This window comes from Numida meleagris, chromosome Z (assembly GCF_002078875.1).
Source record: "Numida meleagris isolate 19003 breed g44 Domestic line chromosome Z, NumMel1.0, whole genome shotgun sequence".
Lineage (NCBI taxonomy): Eukaryota > Metazoa > Chordata > Aves > Galliformes > Numididae > Numida > Numida meleagris.
This window is the reverse complement of record NC_034438.1, coordinates 24,154,314-24,171,574: the sequence shown is the minus strand read 5'-3', so window position 1 is coordinate 24,171,574 and position 17,261 is coordinate 24,154,314. Positions and strand designations below refer to the sequence as shown.

The 17,261-nt window shown below is 39.7% G+C and overlaps 1 protein-coding gene across 1 annotated transcript in view; it reads left to right on the top strand.

The window, feature by feature from the left end:
• Nucleotides 1-17,261, top strand: part of SV2C (synaptic vesicle glycoprotein 2C) — a 100,465-nt gene that overhangs the window by 21,427 nt on the left and 61,777 nt on the right. Inside the window, exon 2 of the mRNA XM_021381448.1 lies at nucleotides 5,068-5,736. Within this exon, the coding sequence (XP_021237123.1) occupies nucleotides 5,157-5,736 (580 nt within the window). The 5' untranslated portion in view covers nucleotides 5,068-5,156. The remainder of the gene's footprint in view (nucleotides 1-5,067; nucleotides 5,737-17,261) is intronic.

Genomic DNA, 17,261 nt, shown 5'->3' with positions numbered 1-17,261 from the left:
TGTTTTTATCTTGATTTTATTGTATTTGCTTGTTTGTTTTGAGTGGCAGTACTGAGCAAAAATAACTCAGCTTCTACACCAGCTTTCTGCTGTTCCCTCTCTGTTGGTGACACTGCAGCCACGCCATGGCTTATACTGCTTTGGCAGCTGCAGCCCAAGGCTAGAGGAGACACAGCCTGGGTGTGTGTCTCATGGATGCTGGAAGAGGCCAACAACATCAGCTTGGGCTATAAATGCCCCTCTTACAATCAACTAATATCACCAGAAAAAAATCCTCTACTCACCAGCTTTTGTGCCAGTGCTTACGTAAGTGTTGAAATTGAGGTTTCTGTTCTTTATTCAGGCGTAATGAAGCAAGTACTACGAATAAAAGAGTGGCTTTTCTGAGACAGTTTTGGACATGAAGGGAGAGAGAAGTCCATAGGTGTCCCCATAAATTCAACAATGGGATGTACTTCTGTGTATGGCACAGGTCTGTGGTGGCTTGTGGGTTTGCATCCAGTGTCAGATTTGAACTGTACCATGTGAGAATTGTTGGCAAAATTTAGTAAAATTTGAATCCTTTGTTATTACACAGCAATGAGTAATACTTTCATATATTTTCTTAAATCTGTTTTCACAGCTGAGAGCTCATGAGAGAAAACAGCATAATCTATTTGTATGTTCAGGTACTTATTTTTCATCTGGATAAAAAAAACATTTGACACATCAGAGTAGTATAATTGGAAGGGATTATGATCTAACAGAAGATTATATCTTCAAATGAAGACTAACTCATGACAACAGATAAACTCAGAAGAGACAAAATGCTTGTATCCATGAAAGCTGAATAAGAATAAAATGAAGGCTGGAAAAAGGAGAAATCAAACTCAAATCAAAATGTTGGCTAGAAATACAGAAGCATTGATTTAAATATGAAGTGTTTCTAATATTTTCTTTCTATTTGAAGAGTATTCACAAATTCAAAAGAAAGACAGGATGGATGCTATACTAGGTCCTTAAGTGCATCCTAAATGTTGTAGCTCCATTTGAGTGTGTCTTCCAGTTCTATTCTGGCAATTTATTATGTGAAGATGAGCAAATAGTTAATACTGTGTACCTGTTAAATAACCCAGAGCCTTCACTGTGTCCTCTCATAGCTTGCATTTAGCAAAGATGCAGGTGTTTGTGGGAATAGCTTTTCTGATGTCTCCCAGATTTACAGCTTCCTGGGACTTTGTTGAATTATTTTGCAATGTCCCGCTTTTACTTTAGGTGTAGCAAAATATGTACTGTCAGCTATATCACATGAATGTGGCAGAATGAAATTAATTTAGTAATATAATAGAATGAAAAAGAATAAACATTAGAGCAAAGAGATAATATGATTGTTTTGAATCTTTGTATCTTTGTATGTTTTGAAAAATGTATCTGTTAATATTACTAGAAACGACATTTTTATTTCAAGTAAAAACACTATATTCCCAGAGAAATGTTATTATTTTTATATTTTTATTTTAATTTTTAGTTGAAGGCACTGAACAGGAATCTGGTGTTTAGTTTAGTTAAAGCAAACAGGCTTATTGGGTAACACTAACAAGAGTGACTGGACTTTCATCTGCTTTAGCTGCTTTATGCTATGCAGGTAACTGCTAATCCTCATTCTTTCAGAGTCTCCAGTTGCTTACTTGCAGTCAATCACTTTGACATAATTAAAAGGGTGGGGATCTATCATGCATGGGCTATAAGTAATTGCTCTTTGTACTTCTCACCCCTAAGGCAGGGATTTCAGTTCATTGAGAAGGAAAAGTTGTTTAAAAGAATAGTGGTCCAATGAAGTACACTGCTTGGTGTCACGGCGTTACCTATGGATCTGTGTCCGTGACAGGGGGAGAGCAGGCCTACAGGCCCACAGGCCCGGAAAAGAGAGAAAAGAGGTAAAAAAGATTGCCGGTGGTCAAGGGGCCGGCCCGACTCGGTCCGGTGGCTGATGCGGCAGGGGACCCGCAGACCCACGCCCTGGGGAAGACAAAGGGAAAAGGGGAAAGGTAGGGAACTTGTAGACGAGTCTAAAACAAAACAGGAGCACCAATCCGAGGAGAAACGTTAATTTACTAAATATGATACTGAAATTGAGGCGAGCAAATCAGAACAGAGAGAGTTCAATGCTGAGATTCTTACTCCATAAGCTGCAGGGGGATCATGTGCTTCTCCGCCGCATACGAAGAGAAAGACCCCCGGTCCAGCAGGTGGCTTCACCAGCACCCCCCCCTCCCCCCCCGCCCCCCCCCCCCCCTCCCCCCCCGCCCCAGACGTAAAGACCCCTGGGGAATGCAGCTCCTCCCCTCCCCCTCCAAGAACCAAGCACCCAAAAACAGCAGTCCCCACAAACAGAAGATTAACTCTTCAACTGCCAGTGTTTTACATGATGTTATGATGTGGAATATTGACAACAAAAATCACAAAACCATGACACTTGGAAACCCAGGCAAGATAAAAGAGACATTTCTGTTTTCACACTCAGTGCATCTTTCCTGTCTGCCTAGATAGAAATTTAATTTAGTCTGTGTGCAGATTTTTTTTGCTGGCAGAGTTATGTTAATTAATTTGAACAGGTATAATTCCTTATTGATATACTTGGTCTATTATAAACTACACTATCAGCTCAGTTGCTTTTGAAGATTTATTTTTACAGTGTAGCTCTCTGAACTCATGAGGTAGGTGAACCATGGAAGTGCAATCACTGCTTTGCCACTGTTGACATTTGCACTTCCATTCAATATTCTTAAACTCCTGCTGTCTTCTCTCCATAGACAGACTATACAGTAAAATTGAATTTGACAAAATCAATATGAACTGAAAATCTTTAAAAGAAGGCTGTAATTTCTGAAAGGAAAATATGAAGAATCATAGCATTTAAGACTTTAAATACACTGTGCATGCACACCTTGAAATAACCTAAAATAATCAAAACGATCTGTTCACACTCAGAAAAATAGTGATTAGGAGCTTGTGAAGATCTTGGTAGAATCTGTGGAAGGCTGCAGCGGGTTTGGTGAATGTTTTTGTGTAATTCAGTAATAGCTAGTAGATACTGCAGTCCACACGTAGGATGACATGCCTAATTCAGTACAGACAGTAACTTTGGAGGAGCACCTTGAAAACTGAAAAGCTGCAATTAGAGAAATTGCCTTAGCATAAAAGATTCAGCAAGATGACCTACTTAGAAGGATCATCATGTACCTAAAAGCAGGCTACAGTTTTCAGTCATAAATATTATATGATTTTTTTTTAATTTTTTTTTTGCTAAGGCTGTATTTCTTTTCCAGTAAATGCTTCAGTTTGCACTGAAGAGTTGAATTGTGACATCACACCTGATTTCTTTGAGAAACAATCAGACTGATTGAAGTTAATTTAGAGGAAGGGACTGAAAACAAATAATAAGTGAATTTCTGTAATCATTATAAAAATGAACAGATCTAGAGACATATCTTTTGGCTTCTTTTACCTGCATATTTTATGATATTTCAGGTTGGTTTTCTTTTATCAAAAGTGCATCATGTCCTTAGTTAATATGATGAAGTCTGTAATTCTTTCTATCCCTCAAAGCAGTATTAATCTGAAAACCGATACCAGGAATATACTTCTGGAAAGTGTTTGCAACAGAACAAATAGATGTCAGCTTCTGAGCTACTGTGAACTTCAGGGGACAGATCCACAACACCTCAGGAATAGGATTTTCTTCAGAAATTTGCAGCCATTCGTTCTTACTCCTGTTTTACATCCCACTGCATCCTCAGTACTGCAACTTCAGCTTTTTCTGAAGCTAAGTTGGAAAAATGGATCATTAAAATGATCGTGGTTAAAAATAACCTCTTTCCCAAGCTGGAAGCAGGCAGTGTTTTCTTGGAAGCACTGATACAGAAATTTAAGCCTGCTTTGTCCCAGAGGTGGGGTTTCTGCAACCCTGACGCAGTCCCCAGTTTCATACCCTGCCCCTTCAAAGACATGAGTAATGGTGCAGTTCTGTAATCAATTTCAGCTGGTCTGACTATGGACCATTGCCAAAGAAAGAGCCTGCTTTTCTTCCTTACTTCTGCTTGCACTCAGCCACCATTGCATTCTACTAAACATAGTGATTGTGCAAACATCCCTAGTGACTGTGCAGGCATGTGATGAGCCAAATTACCTTTCTGATATACCTAAACATTGCACCCCCCCAAAAAAAAGGAAGAGGTTATTTCTTCAGTTAAATAAGCATGGTGCTTGGTATGCAGCTGCGGGGTCACAAATGCTGACACAGAGAAAGAGATGGAACACCATAGCAAGGTGATTGTGAGGGGAACTAGGATGAAACATTCTGGTGCTTTCACGCAGGTAGATCAGCATGAACTCATTCTGGACTAACACCATTGGGTGTATTAGCTGAGGATATGTAATTGCTCCAGCTTGCTTGTTACTACAGGCAAGTAAGAGAGGGATGCTCTCTGTCTGATTCAGGGACTGGAAATTGCCAAAGTGTGGAACAGTTACCATTTCAACACTCTTGCCTCCCTGCACCAATTATAGCGTGAGGCTGCACCAAAATCATTGCTAAGCATTGCTCTGTGTGAATGCACTGACCAAGTTTAGTCAACTTTAGAAGACTGGTACAGAGCTCAGAAATATTACCTCCTGACAAGTTTTATCCATTTGGGGAGATGGAAGTATTACGGAAACTTTATGGAAAATGTTTGAGAAGAAAAGCAGATATTTGTAGCCTTTTACTACCTAGCAGTTCAAATGGGACAGTGGCAGTTCAAATGGAACGGTTCAGTGGGGACAGTGCCAATGTGAAATACAGCTTGTTTTCTTTCAGAACGAAATCCAGCAACTATTGAAAAATTAGAATGTTATAAATTTCATTCTGAAAACTTGTAGATATTAGATTTTCCTCTGGAATATTTTCCTTGTAACACTAAATACTGCATGTTTTTATAGCTGAAGTCCTCAACTATGGTGTCCTGTTTTGATATGGTACTACATAATGTGGGAAAGCAAATAAGAAATAAAGTATAAACTTTTGTTTTTTTCTCTCATATTTTGCAGGTTCTTGGCCTCTTCCTGCTGGCGTCCAACACGCAGTACATTTTCCAAATAGTGTTCAGCAGTTGACTCTGCAGTAGAGCAGATACAAGATGGAGGAAACATACAAAGACAGGACTTCATTAGTGAAAGGGGCAAAAGATATTGCCAAAGAGGTAAAGAGGCAAGCAGTGAAAAAAGTGAATAAAGCTGTTGACAAAGCTCAGGATGGCTACACGCAGAGGTCCTACAGTCGATTCCAGGATGAGGAAGATGATGATGATTACTATGTCCAAGGAGGAAGTTATGGTGTGGAAGCTAATGATGATGAAGGATCAAGTGAAGCCACTGAAGGGCATGATGAAGATGATGAAATCTATGAAGGGGAGTATCAGGGAATCCCAAACATGGGGCAGGGCAAAGATGGCATGGTGGCCTTAGGGCAGCCTATGCATGATGAATATAAAGATCGTCATGAACTGGAAACAGAAAGGAAAGCTGATGAAGAAGAACTAGCACAGCAATATGAACTGATAATACAAGAATGTGGCCATGGTCGATTCCAGTGGGCCCTCTTTTTTGTTTTGGGAATGGCTCTAATGGCTGATGGGGTTGAAGTTTTTGTGGTTGGATTTGTGTTGCCCAGTGCTGAGACAGATATGTGTATACCCAATTCTGGATCAGGATGGCTTGGTGAGTGAAGTCTTCTTTCTGTCTTTTTGCATTTACAGATCTCACTTACGTTATGCCTAAATATAAATTTTGTTAACACCAATGCTAGTATACAAATACTTCTGTATTGAATATAAAGAAGCAAACCACGTTAAGTGCTAATATAAATTTAATGAAATTTATAATTTTATTTTAAAATAGTTGTTTTCTTTTTCAATCTCTAAGTATAAATACATCAATAAGGTGGAAGATTGCATAGTGAAATTTAACAACAGAGGGATATTCTTTTTCTTCTTTTTAGGAGTAGATATCCAGATATTAAAAGGAAATAAAGAAAGAAAGAGTGACTTTTTGGAATTCTTCAAGATTTATACAGATGTGATAGAGAATAAATTACATACTACACACAGCTGTCCAATACCAGTTATTGTGCTGAGTGAGAGCATTCCCAAGGGTTAGGTGGAATACAATATGGGGAATGCAGGAAATCCAGGGAAAACACTCTCTCGCTTTTTTTCTTGCTTTTATCTCTTTTTCTCTCAGTGACTATTCTCTAGCCATCCAAAAAGTATAATGTTTATTTTGAGTCAAGGGGACAGAAGCCACAGGGATGGATGGCTAAAGGTGCTCATGAGTTATGCTTTTTGTGTCTGGGTGGTTGGTGGGGAACACTTGACTTCCCTCTGATGGTGCAGAGAGGCAAGCTGAAGCAACCTTTTGCGCCTAGGTGAGAGTGCTGCTAGCCAGTCTGTGCTTGTGCTTCTGGGGTATGCCTGACGTTCTGATACTACTAGTCTAGCTCTGTTTGCTTCAGTAAAGTGGGATGTATCCTTCCTCATATATATTTAAAACTCTTCTGTGTCAGACGGTAATGATGGAAACAGGAGCTGAGTTCTCACTGGGTGCTTTGAGAAACTCCTTTCCATTTGATGATCTGTTGTTAGAAACGAACTGCTCCAGCTATCTGTACAGTGCAGTGATTTCTACTAGAATAAATTAATTAATCTACATTTTTATGGCTAAAGAGGGTGCATGCAAGTAATCTGCTTGGTACTGCTTGTTTATGCAAACTTACATTTTTTTGGCCATTTAATTTGTCGTGCTTGAATCTGTGAGTTTTCAGATCTACTTTTTACAGAAAGAATGTGCATAAACATATCTATATATAGCCATTCTGGAGCTTTGCAAGTAGTTCAAAGAGTAGAGAGAAAGAAGAGAAACAAAAACAACCTGAAAAAGAATGTTACCTTAATGTTAATTTGCCAGTGCAGATAATACCACAGAATACGACACATGGGGGAAGATACTTTATATTTTCAAAAAGCAGTGTTTAATTTAGATAACTGTTGTAAGCACTGTGGAGGTGTCTGTGCTTGAGAGTGGGTGGTGGTGTCCCCACAGTTGTAGTTGGCTGTGAGAATTCACATCTGTCTGTTACAATGTGACCCATGTCAGGATGAGGGCTGAGGGTTTCTCAGTCGCTCAATTTTTTATGATGCTGTCTTGAGATATACTGGAATGATTCCATCCATTATCAAATACAATTCAGTACAGAAGCTATTAAATCCCTCATATTATGTATGTATTGACAAAACTATTGCTTGACAATAAAACTAAGGGAAGGCTTAGTTGTGCAAGCAATATATTATTGTGTCAAAAATATAGGATCTGTAATGGCTGTTACCATATCTTACTTTTGTAACAGTAGAACACTAGCCTCTGTGTTATTAACGAACAAATAATCCTATGTTAAAAGATTAAGGTGCTGAAAACAAAAATAAACAAAAAAACCCAGTAGAACTAATTCCTCTTTTTTTTTTTTCCCCTGCAGTGTAGTGAGTCATTGTAATGTGGTTGTTTTATCAATAGCTGCACAAAAATGATATTACTTGCCCATTGCTAATAGAAATGCACTGTAGATTGCAATCCTTCTGTGCAGTGGTGACTATAAGACCTACAACCAAAATAGATATGCAGGCCTTGCAGACAGCATAACCATAATTTCAGTAATACAAAATACTCATCAGGACAGTGAATGCTTAGTGAAAGTGTTTCAATATAATCATAACTAGATCCTCATGGCTATGCATTTTAATTACTTCGCTGTTGTGATTTCACATCATAATTATGTCCTGACTGGGGTCTTCTAGACAGGCATTTTTTTTTCCATGATTTTAACTCCATAATCTAGAGGACTTTAATGTTAGAATACTAAAATCATTAGGCCAGTGCTAGGAGTTATGAAGAGGAATTCTTACACGTACATAACATTTATTTCTAAGGCATTTTGTTGGACTGTAAAGAAATAACCTAAGAACACCCTAATTTGTCATTAAAAATGCACTCACTGACTTGACTAACTATAAAAACTGATTTGTCATACCTCATCCATACCTCATGCCACAATGGTTTATCAGGAGACATGAGCTGGTTAAAAGTATTTGGCAGTATCCATGAAGCCACTCTGTCACATTTTTGTTTTACTTGCACCAGAAAAAATTCCCAAATTCCCTCTATATTCACTCTGGTGTGAGCTTCTGTCTGCTACTTAATTATCAGCAGTATTTCAGAGCCCGTAAACTTATAATGTGGAAGTTTTAATTAGAATTAAGAACTGGTTTCTTGATGCCTTTGGGGTTAAATAAAAATAACATAAATCTTTTTTTCCTCTCTGAATTGATGTTTCCTTCAAAACAGGGAAGTTAACATGATTAAACTCTTGCAAGGTTATAGTAACTTGTCACCAAGTGTGCGGGTCTGTTTAAGGTATGTCCAGATCTCTTTTGTACTGGGAGGCCCAGAACTGAGCACAGCACTCCAGGTGTGGCCTCGTGAACTCTGATTAGAAGGGAAGGATCCTCTCTCTTGATCTACTGGCAATACTTTGCCAAGAATACTGTTAGCCTTCTTTGTGGTGAGGGCACATTGCTGGTTCACGTTCAACTTGGTGTCCAACAGGACTTCTAGGTCCTCTCCTGCTGAGCAGTTTTCCAACTGGGTGGACCCCAAATGTGCTGGTGCCTGGGCTTGTTCCTTCCTCCCCAAGTGTAGAACTCTTCAGTGCTTGCTGAACTCAGTAACGTTCCTGTCAGCCCACCTCTCCAGCCTGCTGAGGTCCCACTAGATGGCTGCATGGCCCCTGGTGAGTTGGCCACTCCTCCCAGTTTCACATTATCCACAAGTTTAATGAGGGTGCACTCTCATTATTGTCCAGATCATTAATGAAGATTAGTTAAACAGGACTGGATCCTGTATTGACCCTTGGGATACTCTGCTTATTACTGGCCTCCAACTAGACTTTGTGCCATTGACCACCGTCCTCTTGGTCCAGCTGTTGAGCCCATTTTCAGTTCACCTATCTGCTCATCAGCCCATACTTCAACAGCTTCTGTAGGAGGTTCCATTATAGAAGCTGATCTGGTTGATCAAGCATGACTTCTCCATGGTAAATCCATGCTGACTACTCCTGATTATTTTCTTCCCCTTCATGTGCCTTGAAATGGTTTTCAGGATGAGCTGTTCTGTCACCTTCCAAGGAACCAAGATGAGGGTGACTGACTTACAGTTTTTCCGATCCTTCTTTTTGCTCTTCTCAAATACACAACTGACATTTGCTTTCCTCCAGTCTTTGGGTACTCCTCCCTTTTTCCACAATTGACAAAAGATCATAAATTTTCCTTGCAATGACATCTGCCAGTTCCCTCAGCATTTGTGAATGCATCCCATACGGTTCCATGGACTTCCAAATGTCCAGTTTATGTAAGTATTCCCTGATCTAATCCTGTTCCACCAAGTGGAAGCCTGTCACACAAAAAATCACTATGAAAGTCACAAAGATAAGTGATTATTTTCCTTAAACTTTTTTTTTTTTTTTTACCTGACAACAGGTAAACCACTTGTATTTTAACTACCATATTTTTCAGATACGTCAGTATCTTAAATAGAATACTGTTCTGAACTCACAGGTTATACACAGGATTGCTGGTTCATACAAAGACTAGCGCCTAAACATGTTTAGGCAAGATCATGTAGCTTGAGCTATTTGTTCTCTTCCCAGGCCTGTATGAGCTTTCCTTGGCTTTGGCAGAAATCTGAAATTTCACAGTTACAGTGAATATTGAATAAAGGACTGAAGGAACTGGGTCTGGACTGTTTTGTAAGTATTCATGCATCTACGTGTCTGATGGGATTCTCCAAATTGTCTAGGTGCCTAACTAAATCCACAGATCCCTTGCACATGTCATAGAATCATAGAATGGCCGGGGTTCAAAAGGACCTCAAGGATCATCTAGTTTCAAATCCCCTGCTGTGGGCATGGTTGCCAACCACTAGACCAGGATGCCCAGAGCCACATCCAGCCTGGACTTGAATGCCTCCAGGGATGGGGCATCCACAACCTCTTCGGGCAAACCTGTTCCAGTGCATCACCACCCTCTGTGTGAAAAACTTCCTCCTAATATCTAACCTAAGCCTCCCCTGTCTCAGTTTAAAACCATTCCCCCTTGTCCTATCACTATCAACCCATGTAAACAGTCGTTCCCCCTCCTGTTTATACGCTCCCTTCGAGTACTGGAAGGCCACAATGAGGTCTCCCTGGAGCTTTCTCTTCTCCAAGCTAAACAAGCCCAGTTCCCTCAACCTTTCCTCATAGGAGAGGTGCTCCAGCCCTCTGATCATCTTGGTGGTCCTCCTCTGGACCCATTCCAAGAGCTCTGCATCCTTCTTGTGCTGCGTACCCCAGGCCTGGACACAGTACTGCAGATGGGGCCTCGCAAGAGCTGAATAGAGGGGGACAATCACCTCCCTCTCCCTGCTGGCCACTCCTCTTTTAATGCAGCCCAGAACGTAGTTGGCCTTTCAGGCCACAAGCGCACACTGCTGGCTCTCATCCACCAGGACCCCCAGGTCCTTCTCTGCAGGACTGCTCTCAAGGAGATCTTCCCCCAGTTTGTATAAATACCTGGGATTGCCCCAGCCCAAGTGCAGCACCTTGCACTTGGCCTTGTTGAACCTCATTAGGTTCTCATGGGCCCACTTGTCCAGCCTGTCCAGGTCCCTCTGGATGGCTTCTCTTCCTTCCAATGTATCGACTGCACTGCTCAGCTTGGTGTCATCTGCAAACTTGCTGAGGGTGCACTCAATTCTGTTGTCTGTGTCACTGATGAAGATGTTGAAGAACACTGGTCCTAAAACTGACCCTTGGGGGACACCACTTGTGACTGGCCTACACTCTGACATAGAGACGCTGATCACAACCCTTTGGCTGTGACCAGCCAACCAGTTCTTAATCCACTGAAGAGTCCATCCTTCAAATCCATATCTCTCCAATTTGGAGAGAAGGGTGTGGTGAGGGACCATGTCAAAGGCTTTGCAGAAGTCCAGGTAGATGACATCCGTCGCCCTTCCCCCATCCACTGATGCCGTCGCTCCATCACAGAAGGCCACCAGATTGGTCAGGCAAGATCTGCCCTTGGTGAAGCCATGCTGGCTGTCTTGGATCACCTCTTTGTCTCATATGTGCCTCAACGTAGCTTCTAGAAGGATCTGCTCCATGATGTTCCCAGGCACAGAGGTGAGGCTCACCGGCCTGTAGTTCCCTGGGTCATTCTTTCTCCCTTTCTTAAGAATGGGAATAATGTTTCCCTTTCTCCAGTCACAGGATTTCACCCGACAGCCATGGTTTTTCAAATATGATGTAGTGTGGCTCAGCAACCACATCAGCCATCTCTCTCAGAAGTCCTGAGAGATATCCCTGGAGTGGATATCATCTGGCCCCATGGACTTACATACATTCAATTGCATGAGGAGGTCTTGGATGTGTTCCGCTGTTACAGTGGGACAGAATCCTCTCCCCACACCCTCACCTAGAGGTTCAGAGTCCTGGCAGACATGGGAAGCCTGACCAGCAGTAAAGACTGAGGCAAAGCACTCACTGAGTACCTCAGCTTTTTTTATGTCTGAGGAAGCCAGCTCTCCATTACCTTTTATCAGAGGAGGAACACTCTCCTTGGCCTATCTCCTCCTGCCTCTGTACTTGTAGAACCCCTTCTTGTTATCTTTCACATCCCTCGCCAAGTTCAGCTCCATCTGTGCCTTGGCTTTCCTAATCATATCTCTACACACGCGGACAACAGCCCTGTATTCCTCTCAGGCTACACAACCCTGCTTCCACTTGCTGTACATTTCCCTCTTTTCCCTCAGTTCAAAATGCAGGTTCTTGATCAGCCATATCCTTAGAAACTTAAACATATGTACAAATCTGGAATTCTGTTGTTATTCTCAGACTGTGTTTTCCCTAGGTATCCTTCATGTAGTTTGTTGAGCAAAATTCCTTTTTAGAGAGGCCTCTCCAGTTGTGGAGATTCAGACTAAGATGACTTGAAGCACATTTTTATGTTGAATTTTATTTACTATTATGGAGAGCATGTTAAAATTCTTGACTATTTTGGAAAAAAAAAATTAGGCTTCATTTTTTAATGTTATGTGTTGGCCATGTATAAATTTTATTGAATGTTTCACAGATGTCAAAATGTTAAGTACTTAATGTATGGTTCTGAAAGGTACCGTATTCACAGGAAATGCATCCAGGTTAAGAACAGTTACCATAACCATTGCAGACTTTAGACCATGAAATAGACATGAAATAACAGAGTTAACATCATTTACTGTTAATAGTAGCAATAAATCTTTTGCAACAATAGAAATATTTGAAAATAGACCTACAATAATTTAAACATGTACTAAATATTGCAGAGCAAGGTGAAAACTGGCTTGTAGGATTAATCTTATTTCTTCAGAAGATGTGAGAAATACCAATGCCATCATGTGTGCTTTTAACCTCTGGTACAGTACAGTTCTCTTACAGTGACATCAACAAAGTACACCTATGGCTGTGCTTTTTCTGCCTACTTTCCAAGCACAATTGTTTGAGGGAGAAATACTAAGAGAGAGATTCTCCTCTGTTCTAACCAGCTGTACTATTTGGAGCAGTGGAGATGATGGCTGTGTTTGTTTTTCTTTTCTGAGGGAAAAAGAAAAGGCACAGTGGAGAGTATGTGATGTGATTTTTGCCTGCTAAGAGCCAGACTGAACACATGTCTCAGGGAATGTCATGTACTGGTAACGAGATGGGATATGGGAGCACGAATCTGAAACATTAACAAAATGCAGCATGTTCCACTCTCAGAGAGGCTACAGGTTTCTATAAGCCGGTAATTCAAGGTTGTTTCCAGCTGCCCTCCTTTTCAGATTGTGATTTTCTCCCTGCCAAACCACTGTGCTATTAGGGAGAACAACAGCACCAGGTCAGCTGTTTTTTCTCTTTCACGGTTCCCGCATGCGGCTTTACTGAGGACTACAAGCTGAGCATCAGCCTACATGTTCACTCTTCACTTTTAAGAGGTTCACTGTTCAGGGGTTAAACATAGTATTTCTTTGGCACAATACCCCTTCCAGTTATGCAGGTTCAACCTGAGTAACAAATATAATAAAAACTGACTTACAGTGACTGCATTGCAGAGCCACATGCTGTTTTATCCAACTTACGTTTTAAGAACTCTATAATTAGCATTATCTTTTTTTTTTTTTTAAATTAAAGCACATAACTATACTTGCATACTTTGGAATAATGCCAAAGAGATTAAACCACTGTATGTTGAGCTAGTAAATTACTGGGCAACTTTTTGAGCCAACCATTTGTTGCCAGAATATAACATTTTTCAAGATTTAAGCTGTGCTTACTTCAGCTGAATTCAGTGAGTGCAGTCGATATTGGAAACTCACTTTTATTTAGATGATGAAAATTATAGCCTGCAATTAGGATAATGTATGTACTTGTGAAGATTGTATAAGTAGCCATTAAGATACTTCTGCATCTAATGAGTCTGTTACAAACATGTTTGAGCAACATGTGCAAATATGCCTGCATCATTTATCTGCATACATAAATAAAGCTAAATAACTGTGTTAGCAGTTATCTTAAAATCTTTGTCTCAGTGATTGGTTGTGTCTAAAACTGTTAAAGATTACTGGACTGCTTTTTTAGGCACTGCAGGTTATTTTCTCACTCTGCCTGTCCAATCTCAGATCAGTGATTTTACCATTCGTGTCACACACAAATGTATAATCTTACAAAAATGGCAGAAAGGAGGAAATGCCTCCCAAAGGAAAAGCCTGAGGGCTATGATGATTTCCCATGTTTAATTTGGCTGTCACCATCACTCTTTTTTCCCTCCTTCAACTGCCGTGGTATCTATGGCTGAAGATATATCACTTCTTAAATCAATGTGTCAAATCCAGTCTTTTAACTAAACTGAACGTTTTGGCTATGGTGGTGCATTTTTTTCAAGGTTATTTTCTGGATAATTCTGCAACACAGTTACGTTACAACCCAGAGCTTTCATTTCTTGAAATGCGTAATCGTTTGAGTATTTGTAGGTCTGAATCCTGCATCTTGTATCAAACTTTAAGCAGTGAAATGAAAGGGGAGACCCATGAGCTCTCCAGCAAAAAGATGAAATATTTTCACAAAGACTGTGTTAATGAACCTCATTGAGACACAGAACAAACATGATTTAATGGCTCTTTGTCACATCTGAGTAAAGTTCTTCCAATGCATTTTACCTATGGATTTAATCAATCAAGGATTTTAGAAGCTTTCAAATGTTCTTACCGGTCATTTTATATCAAACTATCAGCATTTCAACTATTGGAAGTCACTTGAATGCTAAGATGTTCCCCAGCTCTCTTAAACTGATCACCCTTTTAACCAATGTCTCCTGGTCTTTGATCCACATAGTGGGAAATAAAAGAGGCTTTGATGACACATTTTTTATGTTCTTCTAGCTTTTCTTAACAAGTAAACTTTTCTAGGATAAACGTGTGATGAACAAAATGTCTTAAAATTCCACAGAAACCAGTTTATGAGGCTGACAGAAGTTTGTATGTTTTATAAGGATGGTAGAAAGTTAGGATGGTAATACAAACTAGGGACGTTAAGAAATGGTGTTGACATCAGCTTTACATGTATAAAGTTCTACATTCCCAACAGCAGCCAACTGTAGTCAGTCTGCAAGCTTCATGTCACGTCAGCCAGCCAGACTTTATTTGCTACCTACTGGTTAGCAGTGCAGAGCCTTGCCTGAGCTTAAGAGATGAACATAACATGATACTTGCCCATCTGTTGTGCTCACACATTTCCCACAGTATCTGACAACAGACTCGGCCTTCCTCACCTGATGCTCCACAGCATGACTGAGAAAGGAAACTCCTTTAGCTAACAATCCCACTTCTTTCTGCTTTCCAACTTTTAGGAAGAGTTTTTATGTGGCATTTGTCAGGCCTTGTTATCACAGTGCATGAGTACTTTCTCGATCTCCTGGAACTCAGGGTGATATTCGGGGTTGGATCTGAAGTTGCCATGAGCAAGTCTTCTTAAATGGAGATTATGAACTGACATATACAATCACCTAAACAATTTTCCTTGTAGACAGTATAATTCTGACCACTGGCACCATTGTAAATAAATAATTTAAAAGCCTGTTAATGAAAAAGCATTATCAGGTATATTGGTATCGCACAGGGGATTATCCTGATCTGTTATTTCTCATTTGATTCCATTAATCTATTTCTCTGACTGCATATGGGAAAGCAGAAAGAAGTGTGGTCATTAGCAAAGGGAGTTCCCTTTTTCACTCTTCCGCTGGTTGTGTGAGGTGATGGAACACTTGTTTCTTGTCAGAGGCTGTGAGACATATTTCAGACACTTGCTAATTCCGGTAACTAGTTCTTGATGAAAGTGAGTCTAATTCAGTTAAGTCTAATTCAGTGTCATGGTTGTTTTTTACTGTTGTTTTGTTTTGCTTTTTGAAGCTGGTGGAAGTCAGAGATTTCTAGGTTTATGGTATTTGTTTGTTTGTTTTTCAGCTTTGTTTCTCTTCCCTCCACCTTTTCACTGCATTGTAAAAAAATGAGATGATAACAGCCACTACAAGATGAAGGAAAATAAACAAAGTTGGTTGATTTGTCTCACTTACAAGGAAAAAAGTTTGCACAGTACTGGAATATAGTTGATTAAATGCTGAAGAAATAAACATACATTAGTTTTATTGTTGTATAGATCCCTTTGGTAGAAGTGTAATCTTATTGATCGGTTCTTTGATCTGTTGTGTTAAATTCTGCTATAAATGTAGAGATATATACATATTTTGTAGTCTGTTACTTTTTGTTATAGCTCAGCACTAATTAAAAGTTAGTGATATTTATAGACTCTGCTCTGAGTCAGAAGCAGGACTAGGCAAATAAGGAATTAACATTCAGGCAATAAAACTTGTAGCCAAAATGAACGATTTTGATATGAAATGAGATGATTAATGCAGATGACTGTGTGGGCGATTTAAAGCTTTAGTGAAATTATTCCTTTTTTTTTTTAACACTTTGAAATTTAATTAATCCTAGCACATCGCACAGCAAGTGCTGTGCATCGTTCAATCACATGCAGCATTTATAATCATTCTGATTCTCAGGATTTCCATGGAAGTGCATTTCAAATTGCAAAGTCACAGTAATTTCTGGCATGACAGGGTCAATTCAGAGCTGGGTGAAGAGTGCACTGAATTTAGTGTCTAAATCTGAGAAGCGCAAGATCCAGAGGAACCTGTGTAGTCACAGGGGAAGACAACCAGAAATTACAGTTATTAGGATAGCTTAACTTAACTAGGTGTGTTTTATCTGAGGCTTGTCTATTAGGATTTTCTTCCTAATGCCAGAGGGAATGATTGGATCAAAGCAGAAGATAGCATGAAAATCATATGTTCAGTTATAGCACCTAGAGAATCTGTCAACAGCCTCACATCAACATGTGGGATTACCTGAGTTTTTGATAAAACTGTGTTCTACATAGTGATATTGGTAACAACTGTCTTTTAGAAGTGGGAAGAAAAATAACAAATATTGGCTGGTTCTTACAGCCCTGTGTTGCTAAATTTAAGTGCTGATTAATTATTTATGACGTGAGTACCAAGGAAGTACTGCATTGGTCTTTTTTATCTATCATGCATTATTGATTTAGCTAGCCAAGCAAGAGTAGTATAAAATAGCAGTGTGCACTGCTGTTTGCTGCAATAATCACTATCAGTACTCAGTCTGCAAATGATGCTAATGAAGAAAATGGAATAACTTTGACCTACTTTTTGTTCTGAGAAAATTGTTACAGAATAAATCAAATTATATTGACTTCAAGTAATAGTTTGTAATTTTTTAAAGAATTCATTATTGACCTGACAACATTCATAAAACAAGTTATAAAGACAATGTAATGCAAAGGTATTGGATTACCATGTTGTCAGTTTTGCTCCCTTATCAGAAAATACAGCTGTGAAGAAAATTCTCTGTTCACTGAGTAATCTGTCACCTGTCACAACATCTGCAGGTGCTGTGCTTCTATGCATTTATTAGTTTATCTAATTTAGATCTGTGGAAATGCAGGAACAGTTATTCTCCTAGTCGTTGCATTGTTTCAATTAAAATAATATATGAGTTCATAGGAA